This window comes from Sceloporus occidentalis, unplaced genomic scaffold, assembly GCF_023333645.1.
Source record: "Sceloporus occidentalis isolate IW3139 unplaced genomic scaffold, rSceOcc1.0.p SCAF_5, whole genome shotgun sequence".
NCBI lineage: Eukaryota > Metazoa > Chordata > Lepidosauria > Squamata > Phrynosomatidae > Sceloporus > Sceloporus occidentalis.
In genome coordinates this window covers 7,231,880-7,253,898 of record NW_028316985.1, presented here as the reverse complement: position 1 = coordinate 7,253,898, position 22,019 = coordinate 7,231,880, and the positions used below count along the sequence as shown (strand labels likewise).

General features: G+C 41.0%; 2 protein-coding genes across 9 annotated transcripts in view; both read right to left on the bottom strand.

Annotated features, from left to right (window-relative positions):
- Positions 1 to 906, bottom strand: part of LOC149311623 (twisted gastrulation protein homolog 1) — a 28,304-nt gene extending 27,398 nt beyond the window's left edge. For both annotated transcript variants that reach the window (XR_016281471.1, XM_089527484.1), the window contains exon 1: positions 510 to 906. The gene's annotated coding sequence lies outside the window, so the exon portion shown is untranslated. The remainder of the gene's footprint in view (positions 1 to 509) is intronic.
- A 4,534-nt stretch (positions 907 to 5,440) lies between these two features.
- On the bottom strand, positions 5,441 to 21,735 carry LOC149311622 (ADP-ribose pyrophosphatase-like). Of its 7 annotated transcripts, none has more exons than XM_089527479.1 (10): positions 21,634 to 21,715; positions 21,054 to 21,277; positions 19,209 to 19,483; positions 17,362 to 17,598; positions 12,719 to 12,814; positions 11,236 to 11,322; positions 9,788 to 9,899; positions 8,866 to 9,012; positions 8,112 to 8,196; positions 5,441 to 7,028 (listed from the first exon to the last, which is right to left on the bottom strand). In XM_089527479.1, the coding sequence occupies exons 3-10, from the start codon at positions 19,340 to 19,342 to the stop codon at positions 6,871 to 6,873; spliced, it is 1,056 nt and encodes a 351-aa protein (XP_089383605.1). In that variant the 5' UTR covers positions 19,343 to 19,483; positions 21,054 to 21,277; positions 21,634 to 21,715; the 3' UTR covers positions 5,441 to 6,870. The 7 variants fall into 7 exon arrangements, with proteins under 7 accessions (XP_089383605.1, XP_089383606.1, XP_089383603.1 ...); XM_089527480.1 differs by having other exon boundaries at positions 21,653 to 21,694; XM_089527477.1 differs by lacking the exon at positions 21,054 to 21,277 and having other exon boundaries at positions 21,653 to 21,735.
- Positions 21,736 to 22,019: the final 284 nt, after the last annotated feature.

Sequence of the window (22,019 nt, the reverse complement as noted above, 5' to 3'; positions counted from 1 at the left end):
TGGTCAAATACAAAAATCAGACTATCAAAGTACACACACACACATATATATATATACACACACACACAGAAAACTTTTAAGACTAAGGCTATATATACCAATACACCCCACTTTTAGAAGTATATCTATATTCAAATACGGCCTTTTAGAACCAGACTATATATATCCAAACACCCCCCACTTTTAGAATAGATAGATATCTCCAAATGCACCCCACTTTTAGGACAAATATACTCTAGTTTCTTCAAACATCCCCCTTTCTTTCTTTCTTTCTTTCTTTCCTTCCTTCCAGACTCGTCCTCCTCAGATTAAGTTAGACCACCTTTCTTTTCTCTCTCAATTTTAAACGGAGGCAAGTAACGCATCACTGGCGAGGGCCACAACGTAACTAACTACTCGTTACGTTCCTTTTGTTGTTCTTTTTAGCCCCCTGTTCCTCGGAGAAAGAGTTCATCGGGGCTAAAAAAGGACAAGAAGAAGAGGCAAAGAACTCGAGGCGTCGTTTTTACCTCCGAAGGCGGCGGCGGCGGCGGCGGCTGGCTTGAAGGCTTCCCCTGAGGGGGGGAGGCCCAAAGAGCGGCGGCGGGGGCCCACCTCCGAGGCCCTTGGCTTTCCTTATTCCCCCCGACCGAGTCCCACTCTCGGAGCCCCTGGCCCTGGCTGTGGCCCACTGGCCCTGCGCTGCCGCCGGCGGAGAGGAGGCGGGAAAGGCGGGGGGATCATAATAAAGAAGGATGGCCCTCGGCGGTCTCCTCCTTCGAATCGCGGGCGGCCTCCGAGGGGCTGGATAAGAAAGGCTCCTTCGGGTTTAAAAGGGGGTTTGGGCGCCATGTTTTTGCTTTTAGTGGAAAACAGAGCGCGTGCGTCTCTTGTGTGTTGTGTTGTGTATTGTGTTGTGTGTGAGGGGACAAACATGTCGCCGTGGCTGTGAAAGTTCGGCCCACAAGCGCCGCCATCGCCGCCGCCGCCGCCGCCGCCTCTCTGTCTCAGGCGCCATGGCGCCTTTCCTCGCCTCAGGAGAAGAACGACGCCTGGCCCTTCGCTTCAATTCCACGACTGACTGCGAAATATCGTCGCCTGGAAGCGAAGGAAGAAGGAGCCCCAGGGTTTTAAGACACGAGGAAGCGGAGAGAGAGAGAGACGTATCACTCTTTAGTATTTTATGGCGGGATCATGGCGCTTTCCTTCAGAAGAGACACAGAGAGAGACGTCTTCTGAGGAAATGCCACATCCCCCCAATAAAATAATAAACTCTAAATACACCACACGCAAAACAAGAATATATATATCTGTTGGACATTGACCACAGAGTTGCCCTGGAGGACCTAGAGATTCCTAGAGAGAGGTTCTCTCAGGTTAAAAACAGTGTTTTTGTTATTTGCGTTTTTTCCAGATTCACGGGGGTCTTGTGCCCCTAATCCTACCAAATGTGGACAGACAAGTGTATGTGTAGGTGGGTTACAATGAAATACATAAATAAAATACATAGTACATATGTAACGAAAATGACATCTCCCCTTATCCTAAAACTAAAATAACAACACTAAAATGTAAATTTAAATGAATTGAAATAGGCTAGATTGGAGAGAGACATTTAGGGCAATCGAAGGGCAGTCCACATCAGTGTAATGGAATATATATATATATATATATATATATATACACACATATATATATATATACACACACACACACACACATACATACACACTCTCCTGTACAAGAATATATATATATATAGAGAGAGAGAGAGAGAGAAGAGAGACTGGTCTTCCTATTCAAGAACAAGAATATATAGCCTCAGCACTTCTCCAGCCCCACATCTCAAATTAGTCTTTATTTTCTTCCTATCCGCTTTCTTCACTATCCAGCTCTTGTATACATACATAGTGATGGGGAATACAATGGACTGGACGATTCTAACATTAGAGTTCACTTTTATATTTCTTCACTGTCCAGCTCTCACATCAGGACATAGTGATGGGGAAAGCGATGGACTGGACGATTCTAGCTTGAGCGTTCACTTTTATATATTTACATTACACTCTAACTGCATTATGAACAACTGCATTATTTTGACAGCGTAGATGCACCTCTGTATTGTGTCTCCCTATTAGCCTGGGTCATGACTCCAACCACCTCAGCAGAGGTGTTTTTTCATCAGGAAATATGGTTTAAAAAACAGTAATGTGCAAAGAAGGCAGTCATGATATGTCAGAAACTGTGATATACATGTAATTTATTCATCAAAGAACACACAAAGCATGAAACCAGCTATGTATTATAGAAAATATCTGCTGATTGACACAACAAAGAGCAGCCATAATGGGCAGCGGTTGCAGCTTTAAAAGACAGGTAAGTCTCAAACTGAGTTGCTCCAATTTACAAGATTTCATATTTGCATTTCTTCAGAATTAATTAGATGAAAATCATAGAATCATAGAATCGTAGAGCTGGAAGAGACCACTAGGGCCATCCAGTCCAACCCCCTGCCATGCAGGAAATCCAAATCAAAGCATCCCTGACAGATGGCCATCCAGCCTCTGTTTAAAGACCTCCAAGGAAGGAGACTCTATCACCCTCCGAGGGAGTGCATTCCATTGTCGAACAGCCCTTACTGTCAGGAAGTTCCTCCTAATGTTGAGGTGGAATCTCTTTTCCTGTAGCTTGCATACATTGTTCCGGGTCCTGTTCTCTGGAGCAGCAGAAAACAAGCTTGCTCCCTCTTCAATATGACATCCTTTCAAATATTTAAACAGGGCTATCATATCACCTCTTAACCTTCTTTTCTCCAGGCTAAACATCCCCAGCTCCCTAAATCGTTCCTCATAGGGCATGGTTTCCAGACCCTTCACCATTTTTGTCGCCCTCCTTTGGACACGCTCCAGTTTCTCAATGTCCTTTTTGAATTGTGGCGCCCAGAACTGGACACAATATTCTAGGTGGGGCCTCACCAAATAGGAATAGAGTGGCACTGTTACTTCCCTTGCTCTAGACACTATACTTTTATTGATGCAGCCTAAAATTGCATTGGCCTTTTTAGCTGCCGCATCACACTGTTCACTCATGTTCAACTTGTGGTCTACTTGGACTCCTAGATCCCTTTCACACGTAGTTTCATTCAGCCAGGTGTCACCCATCCTATATCTGTGCATTTTATTTTTCCGCCCTAAGTGCAATACCTTACATTTCTCTGTGTTGAATCTCATTTTGTTAGCTTTGGCCCAGCTTTCTAGTCTATTCAGGTCATTTTGAATCTTGATCCTGTCCTCTGGGGTATTAGCTATTCCCCCAAATTTGGTGTCATCTGCAAATTTGATAAGTATGCTCCCAATTCTGTCATCCAGGTCATTGATAAAGATGTTGAATAGCCCTGGGCCCAGGACAGAGCCCTGTGGGACCCCACTGGTCACTTCTCTCCAGGATGAAAAGGAGCCATTGTTGAGCACCCTTTGGGTTCGGCCGGTTAACCAATTACAGATCCATTTAACAGTTCCTTTGTCTAGCCCACATTTTACAAGCTTGTTTGCAAGAATGTCATGGGGAACCTTGTCAAAGGCCTTACTGAAATCCAGATATACTATATCCACAGCATTCCCTTCATCTACCAAGCTGGTAATTTTATCAAAGAAAGAGATTAGATTTGTCTGGCATGACTTGTTTCTCTGAAACCCATGTTGACTTTTTGAGATTATGGCATTGCCTTCTAGATGTTCACAGACTCTCTGTTTAATGATCTGCTCCAGAATCTTTCCTAGAACTGATGTCAGACTAACTGGACGATAATTGTTGGGATCCTCTTTTTTCCCCTTTTTGAAGATGGGGACAACGTTTGCCCTCCTCCAGTCTGCTGGGATCTCTCCTGTTCTCCAGGAGTTTTCAAATATGATTGCCAATGGCTCAGATATTACTTTTGCCAGTTCTTTTAATACCCTTGGATGGAGTTCATCTGGTCCCGGAGACTTAAATTCATTTAGATTAAGAAGGTGTTCCTCTACTATCTCTTTACTTATTCTGTGCTGAAATTCCCCTATTCTGTCCTCTGCTCCATTATCCTCAGGTTGAGCACCCTTTGCCTTTTCTGAGAAGACTGAAGCAAAGAAAGTATTGAGTAATTCTGCCTTTTCTCTATCTCCTGTTAGCATTTTGCCATCTTCTCCACGCAGTGGCCCTACCATTTCCTTCTTCTTCCTCTTGCTGCGGACATATCCAAAAAAGCCCTTTTTATTGTTCTTAACCTCTCTAGCAAGCCTGAGTTCATTCTGCGCTTTAGCTTTTCTGACTTTACCCCTACACATGCCTGCTATTTCTTTGAATTCCTTTTTCGTGATTTCCCCCTTTTTCCATTTCTTATACATGTTCCGTTTCAAACTTAGCTCAGTTGAAAGTTCCTTAGTCATCCATCCTGGTTTCTTGAGACACCTCCCGTTTTTCTTTCTCACTGGAACTGTTTGAAATTGTGCCTTCAGTATCTCCCTTTTGAGAAATTCCCATCCATCCTGAACTCCTTTATCTTTTAGTATTTCTGACCATGGAATCGCCCTCAATACTTCTCTAAGTTTACTGAAATCCGCTCTCCTAAAGTCTAGGATGTGTGTCTGACTCTGCCTGGCTTCTCCTTTCCACTGTATTACAAACTCCAGGAGAACATGGTCACTTCCACTTAATGATCCCACCACTTGCACCCCATTAACCAAGTCATCCTTGTTGGTTAGGATCAGATCTAAAATAGCTGACCCCCTTGTTGCCTCTTCCACCTTTTGGACCATGAAATTGTCTTCCAGGCAAGCGAGGAATTTGCTAGACCTTGAGGATTTTGCTGAGTTTGACTTCCAGCAAATATCAGGATAGTTGAAGTCGCCCATCACTACTACATCTCTCCTTTCTGAGTGTGTGGTCATCTTTTCTAGAAAGATATCATCCAATTCCTCAGTCTGACTTGGGGGTCTGTAGTAGACTCCCACCGTAACACCCTTGTTGTTTCCCTCCCCTTTGATTCTTATCCAGATGCTCTCCACCTGGCTTCCAACCCACAATCCAACCCACAATGCATAGGAAGGAAAGCAACTTCATTCTCAGCATTGCTGGAAAGGTTTCCTTTGCTTGCTGACAAGCTGGAATCTGGCAAGGATTAAGGTGAGTGGGGTTAGTGAGCATTTGGAAGGAAGAGTTTCTCTAGCCTGGAAAAAGTAAGCTCTGCTATTTTATCCCTTAAAACTCTTTGAAATGGGTGGCAGAGGGAATAAAACTGCTAACTTTGTAGTTACTTCTCTGTCAAAACATAACCTCTGGTTGCCAATATTTCCTAGTATTATCCCTATTTATGTCATCTCATGTCCAAAACACACTGCAGAAATAATCCAGTTTGAGACTGCTTTAACTGCTCTGACTCGGTGCTAGAGAATTCTTATGTTCAAACAAGAAAAGCAAAACACTGCAGTGAATGACCCATTAGACATTTATTGGCATACCAATTTTGCATTATCAACGGCAGGCTGCAAAATTTGACCAATCTGTGAAGCGTCAGGATAGCACTACAGGAAAAATGGCTTTTGGACATGCCACACCATGAAGACATTTCCAACCATACTGAGGGAGCAAAGCTGACTTTCAGAGTGACTCAGGGAAGTTTGAAATGATTTTGGTACTAGAAGTCATAGCAACTTGAAAACAGGTTTTTAAACCATTGGTGGTTTCAGACAAACAACTTATGAACAGGACTGAAGGGGCAGTGTGCTTATTAAGAGATTCTGGGTTCACTGAAATGTGCTTGAATATCAGATGGCCCCAGAGAAGCCATTGTTGTAACAGAAGCTATCAGAAACCAGCCCCATCAAGCACATTATATTGCTGGATCTCTTTGGATCCCAGACTATGCCAATATTACTCAATACAAACATACTGTATACATTCCATATGATGATTTATACGTTTGTTTCCTTTTAAATTTCAGATCATGGGCACTTGGTTGAAATCTACACAAGATTTTTCTTTGAATTTCTAACTACAATTTCTTTTCCATCTCTACAGAGAATAGGATCAGTCTGATAAAATAAGTTTGTTGTTGTGCTCAGTGCCATTTTGCTGGTTTGTCGGGTGAGTGTGAACTCCAGATTCTAGCCAAAGACTTACATTGCAATTCTGCACATTTTTACTCCAAAGTAAGTCTCATTCTGTTCAGTGGGACTTATTCCCAGCTAAGTGTGCATATGAATGCATACGTAGTTGCTTCACTTTCTTGGGATTACATCATTTAGTATACAGTATACTGTACACATGTGAGGTTATTTCTCCAACATTAGATCATCATCAGCAAGAAAAAGATGTAAGTTTTTATTTTTTAATAGAAATCACAGTCACTTGCTTATGATTCAACAGTTTGATAAATGAAATAGAGGAGGAACTGTCATAGTAAAAATAAGTGGTAGTGTAAATCTTTTACAGTACCCAAACTCTTCCCCCTCTCAAAGCACATAAAGAACAAAGTATTTCCAGTCTGAGAATCAAGGATGCATTTACAGATGTAAATGTAATGTAAATACAGCTGTAAAATACCTCTTAATAACACTCCTCTTGGTCGCCAAAATCATACCATTGTACAAGTATTTCTCCCTGGATATAATGGATACAGAATGTGTGATATCTAATGGCTTGGTAGTATTTCTTGTTAAAAAGAGAGGATATGCTGTGAAGCCCTACTGATTTCAGTGGAAGAGTTAAACATATGTTTAAGTTTTTCCCATTGAAATCAAAGGACTTAGCTTCACTTAACAATTATGTTTCCCTTGAAATAACATGAACATCTCATTCCACTTCTAACATGTTCAGGCTTTTGTTTGATGCTCTGATCTCTGGTTGCAGCCAATAAAGTCAGGGATCTTCTCTCCAGTGAGCTCCTCTTCTCTCTGCCACAATCTTAACAAAGTCAGCATGGCTGGCATACAGCTTAAGCTTTTCATTAATGTCAACCCATTTTACTTTCCCAGCATCATCTCCTGCTTCAAGGTGTAACTTATTCATTACTTCACCTGTTATGGACAGAGAGAGGGAGAAGGAAATTGATGAAGGCATTGGTTTGATTTCCAGATCCTTTATTCCTGCCCCACCACACACTGCAGCATCTCAACTTCTACTGCAAAGCACACAGGCAAGCAGGACTTTTCTTTTTTCATTCAACACTCTTTATGGCAGAAATTCTCACACTATACAGCAAATGTAGCCTTTTGAACAAAAGGTGTGGGATATCAATTTTTAAATATGTATGTGTACACACACACACTGCTACTACAGATGGGAGCCTTTTGTTGTTGTTATACACCTTCAAGCCGAATCTGACTTATGGTGACCACTTCATAGGGTTTTCTTGGCAAGAAAGGAGAAAGAGGTTTGCCACTGCCTTCTTCTAAACCTTAGAGAATGTGGCATGCTCAAGGTCTTCCTTAGTGGGCTTCCATGGTTACACAGGGATTCTAACCATGGTCACTCAGAGTCCAAGTCCAACACTCAAACCAGACAGAGATAGACAGACAGTGCAGTCACAGATTAGCATAAACTCAAACCAGTGTACCAGGCTGACTCTCTAGCCTGCCCTACCCCTAAGGAAGTGAGGAACACAAAAGAATGCAAAATGCTCAAGACAACTGCTGATACAGCATGTACTCTGCAGTGTAATCAGAACTGACCCATATGGGCCAATCCTCTGCCTTAATTTTAAGCAGCTTCCTTTGTTTTCATAGAACATGAAACAACACAAGAATGGCAAAGTTAATCAGTCTTTTCCCCCAACATGTTTGCCATTAATTTCTATTGGAAGTAACTTTTTGTGTTTATGCAATGGTTCTCCCATGCCACTGCTGAGTATGCAGAAAATACTTTAGAGTTCAGTGTAGCTGCCAGCTTTTATGACTTCCAGAATAATGTCATATAAACAATTATGACAACAGATATTCATTTTTTTAAAAATATCTTTCTTTCCTCCATGTATTGCAAGAAAGAAAGTCTACGATGGACCTAAGTTGAAAAAAGTAATTTTCTCACTCTGCCTTCACAGTCTTCTAAGAGCACAATGATGGCATCCCTGTCTAAACAAGGGGGGCAGCCCTATTACATACCTGATTCATCATGGTAGTTTACTGCTTCTGTCTCCATCCAAGCATTGTCTGTATTGCGAGGATCATCCACATATCCCTTATATACCTGAAAGCCAACATGAGATGAAATGGCTCAGTGCTATGGAATTCTGGAATTTGTAGTTCTGAGAGATATTTAGCCTATCAGAGAGCTCTGGTGCCACAGCAAACTACAAATCCCAGGATTCCATAGCACTGAGCCATTTCAATCAAAGCACAGTCACGCTGCATGATTTCTGCAATGCAGACGCAGCCTGGTGATATTTATATTTAATTATTATAAAAAATAATTATATTACAAAAGATGTTCCTAGAGGATGCATCACACCAACCATCATCTCAGAAGAGGCATTTCTACTTATTTCTACAAGGGAGAATGCCTACAAAGATGGTGCTTGGCATCTGCCATTTTTATAAGTACATCTGGTTAACTGCCTTCATGTTGATCTCAACCCATGGCAACCCTATAGATGAGACATCTCCAGACCCCCCTGTCCTCTACTGTAGAACATATTAAAATATCCTTCTATTAAATTTGGTAAAATGTAAAATCTGATGATGGACAATGTAGGTGTCTATTAATCAAATCGATTACTCAAATATTACTACCTTATCTAACACCCAGTGTCTACTACTAAGAAATTATTACTATTCATTGAATGAGAATTTCACTGACCGTTATATGCAATATGTAATTGGATCACCATGATATGAGAGAAGAAAAGAAACTGCTCACCACAAAATGTTCCTGGTTGAAAAGCCTATTCAGTTGCTTTTCCATCTCTTCTTTCTCAGCCTCTGTTTTCTGTAAGGAGTTCAAAGCCTCCTCACTAAATTCTCGTTTTAATGCAGCTGATAACTTCTCCCCTGGGTCTACCATTCCCTAAAAAAGATTGTCACGTGTTATATATTCTTTTAGGGAAAGTTCTAATTACCTGCATATACCTTTCCTATAGAGCTTTGCAAGAGGCAGTGATTATCATTTATTTATTTATTTATTCATTTCCTATCCCAACTTTTCCCAAAGCGACTCACAATGCTAAGTCAAAACAAAACAGCTAAAACAGTATGTGGTACAAAAGTGTAAAAAGCACATATCAATCAATCCGGTTAAAGCATTAATTTTAAAAAACAGTTAAACATACATTTAGATCTGACAACTGATTTCCTGACATCATCTCTGTTCCACTGTTAAAGGTAAAGGTTTCCCCATTGACAAGGTTGTCAAGTCATGTCCGACTGCAGGGGGTGGTGCTCATCTCTCTTACTAAGCTGAAGAGCCAGCGTTGTCCGAAGATGACTTCTTGGTCACGTGGCCAGCATGACTGCACAGAACGCTTTTACTTTCTCACCAAAGTGGTACCTATTTGGCTACTTGCACTTTTACATGCTTTCGAACTGCTAGGTTGGCAGAAGTTGGGACTAGTGATGAGAGCTCATCATTCCGTCACATGGTATTTGGGCCTCGAACGGTGCAACGTGGTGGCTCAGTGGTTCCACTGTTAGTCACAGACTAATGTGCCATAAAAGAATTAATAGCCTATTGCTGAATTTTACATAAGTTTCTCTGGAAATAATGCACACATTTTAGAATGGTGGCTCTCTTTAAAAAGCCATTTAAATCTACTTAAATCAATTGTCAGTGCTCCACCTCTTACCCCTGGGATGGCCCATTCACCACAGTCCTTCCTTTTGATTGCGATGAACTGCAAGATGTTTTTGCCAGATACAGGGTGAGCCAGTTTATTGCCACTGTCATCTCTCTTCCACCTACAAGACGTGACCACATGTCGGAACAAGGGGTGAAGAGACAATTTTTTAAAATTAGTTTACCTCCAAAAATTCAAGAAAATGAGATACTGAGAAGATGGGGAAGTAATCTTAATAAGATGCTTTTTCGTAGAAAAGCTGATCTCGGCTCAGGTTCAGGTGTAATGCCAGCTGATGCCTGTTCTATCAGACACATGCTTGCATAAATCACTCTCTTGCTGCAGCCTTCCATCCCTTCCTGTTTTAACAGCAAGCCATCTTTTGTGATTCTTTCTGAAACAGTTTACCAAACTCCACTGTTAAGTGTAAATGCATGGTTTTAGAGTTTGGGTCCAGCTCTCTGGGCATCCTCAGAGATACACAAGCCCTCTTTCCCATGATATCCCCCTTTAGTGGTTTCACAGATTCTGTATGGGCTTTTAAGCAGGTTTGCAAAAGGTTCTCTATCAGTAAGAGCATTCAGTTAAAATATGCTGGCTAATTTGGTTCCATCCATTTGCCATTCCCTTGCCCATTCTTGGAATGCAGCCCCCAAGAACTTCTCTGAAACTGAATTGAACTTGGCTCTTCAGGCTGAAAGAGATTTTCTCACACATTCTTTACAGCTAAATGGGAAGCAAGAGAGGAAGCTGTGCAGGTGAGGTGGGCAGTAGCAGACCTGAATGCATGAGCACTCATAAGTCAAATTGCATCGAACTGGCATTATGCCCGAACACACCCACAGCTGTGGATTGAAATAAATATGGAAGATATTTGGTCTGCTCAGCAAAGAGGTAGTGCAGTGGACTTAATGCAATATACCTTTTTCCCCTTGATATGATTTTATTTTTTAAAGTCATGCTAAAGCAGAATTAGAAGCACAAGAAGAAGATCAGGTTATTTAAATCAGGAATCATGTAGCCTTCCAGATGCTGCTGAACTGCAGCTCCCATCATTCCCCAACACCAGGGTGACCACACATCCTCCTTTACCAGGACATATCCTACATTATAACCTTCTGTCCAGGAGGAATTCCTAAATGCCCTCCATTTTGAGCAAGACTAAGAAGCATGCATTTATATTTATGTAAGTGTTTTTAGCTTTTATGTAATAATATCCTACAGTTTTCTTCCATTTTGCACTGCTTTGTCTTCTTTTGCAGTTATGACTCTTGTCACCTTGCCCACCACTGCCTATGCTGAGTAGGTCTTCTGGGAGTAGCCCCCCAAAAACCTTTGGAGAACAATGCGATTCCCACTCCTGTTTTATATTCTCCACGTACCAAACATTCACACATGAATGTACATTTCTGTCTTCCCTCTCTCCTGACAAGCCTATGTGATCTGACATTACTTACCTAGTTATAAGAGGATCTGCAGCATGATTTGGTCCCCAGCGCCCCAAAAGACCTCGACCCACTATTCCTGTCCTGCCTACAGGATTCCTGAAATGTAAGGAAAACACAGATGAATGCAAAGGTGGAATCCAAAAATCCCACCCTACAAAACCTTCATATCACCCCCCCCAAAAAAAAAATAAAAAAAAATCTTTGGATTCACCTTTCTTGAACAGCAGCTGTTCAAATCCAAGCCAAAATGTTACTGGGCAAACTATTTCCAAATCAAGTGTAAAAAGCTGACACTTTAAAGGCTCTACATTCACTGATGGTGTGGATAAACAACAGTGAGGTTCTGGAGGCTAGAAGGCACAGCATCAAAGGCTGACTCAGTGGTTTATATCATGTGCAGAATCACATCAAATGTTTACTTGCATGTGTGAATGATCCACCATAGACTGAATCCCTTCTCAGGTTTGTTCAGTGAGAATAAGGAGAAGGGCTTTCTCCCAGACTTTGTAACTCCTTCCCCAGAGAGGCCACGCTGGCCCCATCCTTGCTCTCATTCCAGCAGCAGGTTAAAACATTTTTGTGCCACCAGGCCTTTACAAACTGCTGAGTTTGAGTTCTTAATGCCGTGTAGTGTTGGTTTGATAGTTTTAACGAGTCTCACTCTCTGTGTGTATGTATGTATGTATGTTTGTGTGTTTATATTATTTTATTGTTTTAATGCATTTTTAGTATTTTTAATTGTTTTAATATATGATTGTTTAATGGTATATTTTATAATTCCATTTAACTTTTGTAATGTTTTTAACCTGTATTGTTTAAAATGTTCTTAGCCACTTTGAGTCCCACCATTGGGAAAAAGGCAGGATATAAATGAATACAACAACAACAACAACAAATATCATATCATCTTATCGCCAAAATATTGCTTTTCAGTCTGCAGAATGCAGCTGTGAGCAGTACACAAAGAAATCTAGTCATCTGCATACACATTTATCAGTTTTAATCTAAAAAGGGTGTGTCACATAGATGCTTACAATAGCCCATGCTCTCATTAAGTCTTAGTCATTTTAGCCCTGTCTTTGTGCAAGGGGAAGAAATCATACTAATAATCATAATGAAAAGTTCATTATATTACACAGAAGTAATGATTCCCCAAAGGTAAAACTGTTTTGAAAGCTAATAACCCAACTGCTCTAGGTTTACAGATTAGGAAGTTAAGGGATCTCTTGTATTTGGAACTGAAAAGAAAAAAAGACTTAATAATGAATGATATCCACAAAGCTACAAAAACATATAGGGGTGGTGCAGGTAGTAATTTCAGAAATTATCTTATTTTGGAAACTTTCAGATAGCCCTAAGACATCCACTGTGACCATGGAGACAGTGAAATAATGTCACCCTCTAAGGATTAATTAAATGCAAGATCTAGATTTCTGTCTTTCTCCAGCACAAACGCACATGTAATAGCTGCACTTAACAAACACTCACATACCTGGGCCGTCCGTTTTCCACCACATATAAACCATTGAGACTCTTCCTCTCCACCTGCCCATCCTTTTCATTGAACTTGGGAGAAAAATTTTCAGCCCTTTACAAGAAAAACAAACAAACAAAAAACATAATCATATCAAAATATAGTGAAAGAGATTATGAAAACATTTCACACTCATTAGCAAAATCCCAGTACTAAACATGTTTCTGTTCCAACTGGAGTTACTTTCAAGTAAGTTCAGGACTTGGCAGCAAAACCTGTTTGTCACAACCACTGCTGTAATCTTCTTTACCCATTCTGTCCTTTGAATTAGCAATCATAGTCTCCATAATTGTTCTGCACTGGTGCTTGCGCCTATGCTGGAATAGAAAACCTTGTGTTTTGACCTGTAACTGGTTTTCACCTATAAAGTCATATATAGCTTGGGTCCAGGTTATCTGAAGGATTATATCCCCAATAATAATAATAATAATAATAATAATAATAATTTTTCTTACCCGCCTCTTTCCATGGATCAAGGTGAGGAACAACAGCAATTAACAAACAACATTAGTTAAAACACATAAATTAAAATACACAACAATTTAAAAGGACAAATAAGATATAGGCCTGTTACAGACTGCCAAAATAAAGCTGGTTCGGGTCTCTTTGGAGGTATGCTATTTAAATTATGCATGGGTCCTAAGAGTCCGGAGGTCGTGCCAAAGCCACACTCCATTCCTAAGCACCGGAGTGCAGTTTTTGGTGCAGCTTCCGGATTCTTAGGATGCATGCATCATTTAAATAGCATACCTCCAAAGAGACCTGAAGCAGCTTTATTTTGGCAGTCTGTAACAGGCCATATACACATTAAAAGAATCCACATTTAAAATTCATCATTTAAAATTTTAATCTGGCTAGGCCTGCCAGAAGAGATTAGTCTTCAATGCTGTTTTAAATTCAGTGTATTCACCTGTGAAATCTCTTCCAGCAGGTCATTCCAAAGTCTAGGGGTGGCTGCAGAAAAAGTCCTCTGGCTGACAGTCGCCAACCTAGTCTTGGCTGACTGGAGTAAATGTCCACCTGAAGACCTGAGCATATGGTGCAGATTATATGGGAGGAGGCAACCCTGTAAGTAACCTGGACCCAAACCATGTAGGGTTTATGATCCCATTAGAGCTCCAAGATTGACCGAAAAGGACCTTCTCTCTGTCTCACCACTCTCTCAGGCTTGTTTGGTGGGGAAAAGGGAAAGGGCCTTCTCAGTGGCTGCCCTCAGACATTGAAACTCCATCTCTAGAGAAGCCAGGATGGCCTCATCCCTGCTTAGGCAGCAGATAAAAACATTTTTGTATTGTCAGGCTCAAGGGTTAGCTTTTTAAATGCTATGTGATTCAGATTTTATGGTTTGTATATAATGTAGGTTTTTAAAAATACATTTTACTATGCAAAGAGATCTCATAGCACCTTTGAGAGTAACTGAGCGAAAGATGTTGTAGCATAACCTTTCACAGACTTCTAGAATTAGACCAAGTCTAGAAAGGTTTATGTTACAACTTGTTTTGGCAGTTAATCTCAAAGGTGCTACCAGATCTCTTTGCATACTGATGTTCTAGACTAACACGGCTGTGTCTCCAAATGCTACTATTTTAATGTTGTTAGCTTTATAAATTGTTTTAAAGCATTGTATTCATACTTTTAAAAATATTTTAGTATTGTTTTTCTGTTGTATTGTATTAAATTTGCTGTTCGTTGCCTTGAGTCCCTACATCAGGAAAAAAGTGGGATATAAATAAAATAAAATACAAGCTCTGAGAGACAGTGTTGTGTGGTTGTCAGAGCACTGAACCAGAGTTTGGGGGATCCCCCATGAAACCTGAAAATCACTGAATGATCAAGTCTCTCTCTATCACCCTGGCCTACACCACTGGGCTATTATTAAGATTAAAAAGAGACGAGGAGACCTTTACACCTCTTTGAGCTCATTGCAAGGAAGACAGGATGAAATATAAGACATAAAAAGTAAAAATTTCAACTCCAGTCACCACAGCTAGCCATGATCCTAGCTCACACCATTTGCAATTCCCAGCGAGAACTATTATCTGTCACATGCTATCATCTGAAGATCTGTCTCGATGCCATGGCATGAGACTGTGTGCCAACACCTAGGCAAAGTCTCTGTGGGGAGCTGGTATGTGAGAAGGTAGTTGTTTGCCAGAAGTGCTCTGCCTTCAGGGAAAAGGACTTTGCAGCAGATGCCTTGGAGTGTTGTAGTACCAGTTTCTGTATCTGATAGTATTTGCATTTTTGGCATCTATGTGATATCCAGTGGAAGTCTGCATTGATAGTTGTCTGGTGCTTTTAATTAAGGTTTTTTTTGGGGGTTTTTTAGTTCAGGTTCATCAAGCTCTGTTCCTGCCTACTTGGAAACTACCTTGGTTTAGTGCAAGTAATAAACTTTTGAACTGGAATGATACACGATGTGCCCCATATTTTAAAAAAGTATTTTCAACTTAACACTGTTAGTGTACTCATTAGCAAAACTTTTTGCAAGTATCTAGCAAAGCATAAGGAGCACCATCTCGTTTTACATTTTACTGTTTAACTCATGTGAGCTTTGCCAAAGTACTTACATGTCAAAACAGGTAGGTCTGACTGTTTAAACATCAGAGTTTGGGTCAGAGATTGGAGATGGGCCGTGTTTTCTGGCATATTGGTACCTGACTCATCTCTGTAGCAAGAGGCAGGAGTATATTCTCCTGCTCTTACTCTAAAAAGCTTGCAATGCAAGACAATGACCTAAGGATGCTGCCTTTCTCTCTATCCATTTGGCAGCTCCTTGGTCACGGACAATCCATTGATCAGAGTAAGAGGTGGAAGAGGCATTTGTAACAGTCAGTTTTGATCTTGCCACAACACAAAGAGTTTAAGAAGAGCTGTTTTAACCTGCAGAGCCTCTTCTTCTTTTCATACAGGTCAAGTAAGATTCTGTTTATTCTATGACTCAAAATAACGTGCAGCTATGACTAGACCAACTAATGCCAATCTTTGGTTTCATTTAAATTTCAGCACTGTCACTACAAAGGACGGGAACACTAATTATACTGTACAAAAATTGGAAAAATTATCTCCTGGAAGGCAGCCAATTTGTATTATTAAGCCTAATCTTTCCTACAGAGATGTTTCTGACATGTGCAGTAAAAGGGATGATTAGCATTTATATCATGCAAACATGAAAGCCAGGAAAGTATTTGTTAACTTTACTCTTTGCATAATAAAGGCCTTCCTCATATTTGATTTTCTACCTGATGCTAGCGAGGTGGCAACTTAAGGCAACCAAAATAGTATAAAACCTAGATATCATATTGCTTTCTCAGCTGCTCTGAGCGTAGCAGAGATAGACATTATAGAAGTTATTTTTCAAGTGAATAGTTGCAGTCATTTGATTGGGCAAACCTAGACATTCTGTTAAAAGACTGTATTCTGTAGTGGTTTTTAGCAGTCCAGAAACACGACTTCAAATTTAGTGCAAGGGCCTGCAGTGGAATGCATTTTTTAAAAATACATACTATGCTCAAGGCAACGCAAACTCCTTGTTTCCGATCATATTCATGTGATTCAGCCCACCATTTTCACATAAACAAACAAAACGGGATGTAAGCCTCAAAAAAACAGCCCTTCCTTCTTTTAATCTACTGCTGTCGTTATATACCATCAAATCAACTTCTATTTATGGTGAGTCTATGCAAAAGAGCTCTCCAAAAGACCCTGTTATTAACTACGCTACTCAGGCCTGTGGCTTCCTTGGCTGAGGGTGCATCAACACTGAAGAAACAATGCAGTTTGACGCCACTTTAACTGACATCACTCCATCCTTCAGAACTGTGGGATTTGTAGTTTTATGAAACACCAGCATGCTTTGGCAGAGAATGTTAAGACCTTGTAAAAGTACAAATCCCAGGATTCCATAGGGTAGAGCTATATAGTGGTGTCAAACTGCATTATTTCTACAACATAGATGCACCCTGAGTCATAGAATCATAGAGTTGGAAGAGACCGCAAGGGCCATCCAGTCCAACCCCCTGCCATGCAGGAAATCTAAATCAAAGCATCCCCAACAGATGGCCATCCAGCCTCTGTTTAAAGACCTCTAAGGAGGGAGATTCCACTACACTCCGAGGAAGGAGTGTGTTCCACTGTCAGACAGCCCTTAGTGTCAGGAAGGTCTTCCTAATGTTCAGGTGGAATGTCTTTTCCTGTAGCTCGCATCCATTGCTCCGGGTCCTGTTCTCTGGAGCAGCAGAAAACAAGTTAGCTCCCTCCTCAATATGACATCCATTGAAGTATTTAAACAGGGCTATCATATCACCTCTTAACGTTCTTTTCTCCAGGCTAAACATCCCCAGCTCCCTGAGTCGTTCCTCATAGGACATGGTTTCCAGGGCCTTCACCATTTTAGTCACCCTCCTTTGGACATGCCCCAGTTTCTCAAAATCCTTTTTAAATTGTGGTGCCCAGAACTGGACACAATATTCCAGGTGGGGCCTGAGCAGAGCAGAATAGAGTGACACTATTACTTCCCTTGGTCTGCCCTCTCTTCATACTACCTCCAGCTTTCCTCATCATTCCCTTTTTCCCAGTGCCAGTCAACCACGAATGCTCACCCAATCTCTGGATCTGCCCACTTGGGTCCTGCCAAAACTGAGCGAGCTGTATACTCCACAGGGCTGTAGTCTTCCCAGACAACTGACCAGTCCACCTTATCATTGGATACTTCACTGCGCTCAACCTTTGATCCTGGATATGGAGAGATCCTAGCTTTGTTGTGCAACTTTTCTTTCCAGTCTTTACAAGTGGACATTTTAACAGTGTTGCTGTGAAACCAGGATTCCGAAGAGGGGCTGTAAGATAAAGGTAGCAGTTATACACAAAGGAAAAATAAGCTTGATGAAACATTGCCCTATGATTAAACATGCCTCTGAGAAAGTAGGCTTAAGTCTACAAAAGCCCAGGCTACTAACCACTTTATTCCAGTGTATCTCAAAGGTGCTATAAGATCCCTTTGCACATTGATTGTCCAGATGAACACAGCTATGTCTTTGAATTGCTCTATACAGAATGGGACACAGGAGCAGGAAAAGTAGCCATTTGCAATCAGCAATCTAAGAAAACACCAGCACCTCTTATATCATTTCAACAGTGAATAATCAACTTTTTAAAATGTGGATAAAGGAGGAAGTGAAGAGGCTGGAAATACCTTTTTGATCTAAATTTTGAGATGCCAACCAGGCTATAACTTCACCACACTGGGCAGATTGATGATACAGTATGGTATAGATGTGCATGAGTACCCGAGTGTGAATTTTTCCTCATGCTTTTTGGGGGATGGAAGAAAGATGGATGGAGCGTTTCAGTGAAAGATTTGTATTATTTCCAAGGGTCACAGCTACACTGTTTCCTTCCACCAAATATTCCTCCATGAAGTATCAGTTTTCTTCCTAATTTTGAAGAGTACATTTCCAGTAAGTCTACACAAAATACAGGGTAAGCCACTTGTTGTGCTCCAGATGTTGGGAACCAGAATTTATGTAAGTCCTAGCTGGCTAGGGACTATAGGAATTGTACTCCAAAACACTTGGAGAATATCCCATTAATTATGCCTGAATTAGGAATATACAAAGAAAAGATATGCATGGAATACAGTTCCCTCCAGTTTAGGGGGTGAGGGTTGGTAGGAGTGACTGAAAAACAAGAGAAAGAAAGAGTATATTTGGGGGAATTCAACTGCAAGAGAAGTGCTAAAAATTAGTATCTCAGGTAGAGACCAACTCTCTTCCCAAACAGTCGCCTGAGAATTCAACACACTCAATAATTATGCATAACAGTCTAAAAGGACTATGGGAAACCAGGAGGACGACGAAATAAAATGGGATTTGTTAGAAGTAATAGTTGGATGGAACCAGGAACTGACCTCTTATAAGAAGGAGAAATTATACTATAACGTTTTTCTTGCAGCTTCCCCTGTCCTTCCTTTACACAATTATACCTTAAGAAGCATACTTGATTCTTTGTTCCAATATCATAGCCGAGGAGCTGAATGATGTTAGGCTAACTCAGTGCTTCTCAATTATTTTCTGTCATGCCCCCCCCAGGAAGAAGAAAACATTTAGCTCCCCCCGCGCGACTGTAAATAGTATCATTTGTCTATAAAATTGTTATAAGTACTGTATCCTTACTGAGCCTCGCACCCCCCCGGGGGGCACGCCCCACTATTTGAGAAGTACTGGGCTAACTGTATAAAACTGACTTCCAGTTTGTAAATATTCAATCCAATTCCATAACTTTCAACATATTGGACTCCCTGTATTAATGTCCCAGTGAATGTGCAGTAATTCATGTGTCCTTGCCACAAAATATCGGTCTATTTCAGCATCATGGACTATAAATACACCTTCTCATTGATCTGTATATAACCGAAGAAAGAAAATAACAACAGACAACAAGATAATACCTGTAGGCAAGTTTCTTGGCAGCTTGGAAGAGTGGGTAGAAGTGCTGGCAGGAAGAAGATTTGGCAGCAACAGCAGATAGAGTTACAGTAAGAGAAACCACAGTAACAGTCCGGGCCAGGAGGCCCCTTGCCATAACATGCACTCGATTCACAAAGAACTGGCTCTCCCCAGAGAGAAATGTCCGGAATTTTTGGCACAACCTGGATATGGACTGTCTGGAAACCAACTACGAATCATCTGAGTGTGACAGGTGTTGCCTTCTCTTTTTGGCTGCCTAGAAAACAGAGCACCAGTCACTTCATAATGTACAATCAACCCTCCACATTTGCAGCTTTGACTTTTGCAGATTTGATTATTCACGGATTTGAGTAATACATTCTCTCTAGGAATTTTTAGGTCCTCCATTGCAACTCTGTGGTCAACTTCCGGCAGAGTCAAGTTGGACAACCTAGAGATTCCTAGAGAAAACACTTCTTTGGGCATTTGTAGGTCCTTCAGTGCCGGATGTTGACCACAGAGTTGCACTGAAAGACCCAGAGATTCCTAGATAGCTGTCTTCTCAGGTGAAATATATATGTGTGTGTGTGTTTTCCACTTTCACAGAAGTGCTGTGCCCCTAACCCCAGCCAATGAGGAGGGCCCAATGAATATGTCACACTACTGGGTGAAATCTGCATTATTTAGTTCCAGATTTTAAATAAAGCCCTCTTCTCCTATTTCTGGTAAGTTGCTGTTATTGACAGTTCCAGTGAACATGCCCCTCGGATGAAGCAAGCTGCAGCCCACCAAAGTTTATGTCAAATAAAACATGTCAGCTTTTAAGGTGCTACTTGACTGTGGTTCTTTTTGCCACAATGGACTAATACGACTGGATGCCCGATTTCACATCTCATTCAGATGAAAGAAAGAGCAATAATTTAATTTCTTTTATTTTCCAATTATAGGTTTACCTTGTTTAATGAAGCAGATGCGTTCCTGAGCGTGAACACTATTAACAAAAAATGTGATACCAGAGGCAGAAATAACATGGGAAGAGTGGGGATAGGTTCCTATACCACCAAAAAGAGCGGTTCAACATGTTCCATCAAACTATTTATGCACGACAAACATGCGTACTGCATGTGTGAAATGAAACAACCAGGTCGGATAATCCTTGCATAAGTAACCAAGAACCTGCTGAAGCTTCTGGAGATCACTTGAAGGGTTCTTTCAAAATGCATCCAAAGGTGCACTTTTCTGCATGTTTTCCATTTTGATGGCCAAGCTTAACAGAGCTACCCTTTTAAAGAAAGCTGGGGGTAACAGGCTATTCTATTTCCCCTTTTACTCTCTGACTTGTTGCTCATTTTGGAAGGAGCTACTACTGTATTTACCTTGCCTATTGTACACGGATGATATGCAGATAGCACCATACTACCAGTGGAAAACTCCACAGACTGGGAACAATTACTTTGGTTTGTTGTTGTTAGCCACCCTTGAGTTGATCTCAACGCATGGCAATCCTGCGGATGAGACATTTCCAGAACTCCCTGTCCTCCACTACTTTGCTTAGTTCCTGCAGATTCATACCTTGACCTCCTTAATAAGTCCATCCATCTGGCATGCGGCCTTCCTCTCTCCCTACTTCCCTCCACCTTTCCTTGTGTTATTGTTTTGTCCAATGCGTTGTACCTTCTCGTGATGTGGCCAAAGTAAGGCAACCTCAGCTGTCGTCTTGGCTTCCATTTTGACATTCACTTTTTGTGTGTGCTTTAGCTGCATTGTTCTTAAGTTGTAAGCTGCCTTGAGATCCAATCTTATGAGGAAGCCAAGATGGTAATCATGATAATCATTATAATAATGACCTTTTTGAGCAGAGCCACAGCTAACATTGGACAGGGAAGGGTCCTCCGCCCGATGGGTGTTTCCCATCTGTCCTCCATGTCCTCATAGAGAAGACGATGGGGGGCTGCACTCAGGTTATGCCCCTCTCCCCAGCCACTGAGTCACACGCCGGCTCTGTGTCTGGCCTTGGCTGAGTGGCCCTCCAAGGGCTGCAGGAGGAACGCAGCTGCACCGACATCCACCGCTTTTAATAGAACAGTGAAGAGGGCTTTCATAAATCAATACGTTTTATATTTTATACATAATATATCTTATATATTTTAAAATATGTATTCATTACATAATATATATATATATATATATATATATGTCCGTCTGTCTGTATATGATAAAATATATCCATTACTATATATATATATATACACACACACACACACATATATAAAATTACATGTACTAATACCATGTATATATATATATAATGCATATCATAATTGTGTATTTTAAAATAGATTTATTACACAATATATATATATATATATATATACACACACACACACACCTCTATAGGATACATATATAATACTATGCTATACCTACACCTATAGAAAGCACCTACCGGCTTTCCTTCCTTCTTCAGACTCGCCTCCAAAAGGTTCCCTTCCTTATTTTTCGCACCCCAAAGGGACTCACCCCTTTAAACAAATCTTTGTCCCGTGATTGGGTGCCACAAGAGAAGCCCGCCCACCGTCCCCATAACCATTGGCTACCTTTCCGTAGTTTGCCCGCCCCTTCAGGAAAACGGACACTGATGTTAACGAATAGCGTCTCAAATCTCGCCTTCGTGGGTCCCGCCTCTTGATGGCCGGGACGTCAATCTCAGTTTGGCCACGCCCATCGCCGTAAAGGGCAGTCAAGCCAATCCCTCTAACCTTTCTCTCAGGGCTTATCCAGCGTGTAGAGATAGAATCTTATAGAGTCACACA

Excerpts from the sequence above, each read along its gene's own strand:
- LOC149311622 (XM_089527477.1), bottom strand. The coding sequence starts at position 19,342 with ATGGCAAGGGGCCTCCTGGCCCGGACTGTTACTGTGGTTTCTCTTACT. Across the intron at positions 9,900-11,235 it reads GCAGATCCTCTTATAACTAG|GTGGAAGAGAGATGACAGTG; the intron begins GTAAGTAATGTC and ends CACGTCTTGTAG. Across the intron at positions 7,029-8,111 it reads AAACTACCATGATGAATCAG|GTGAAGTAATGAATAAGTTA; the intron begins GTATGTAATAGG and ends TGTCCATAACAG.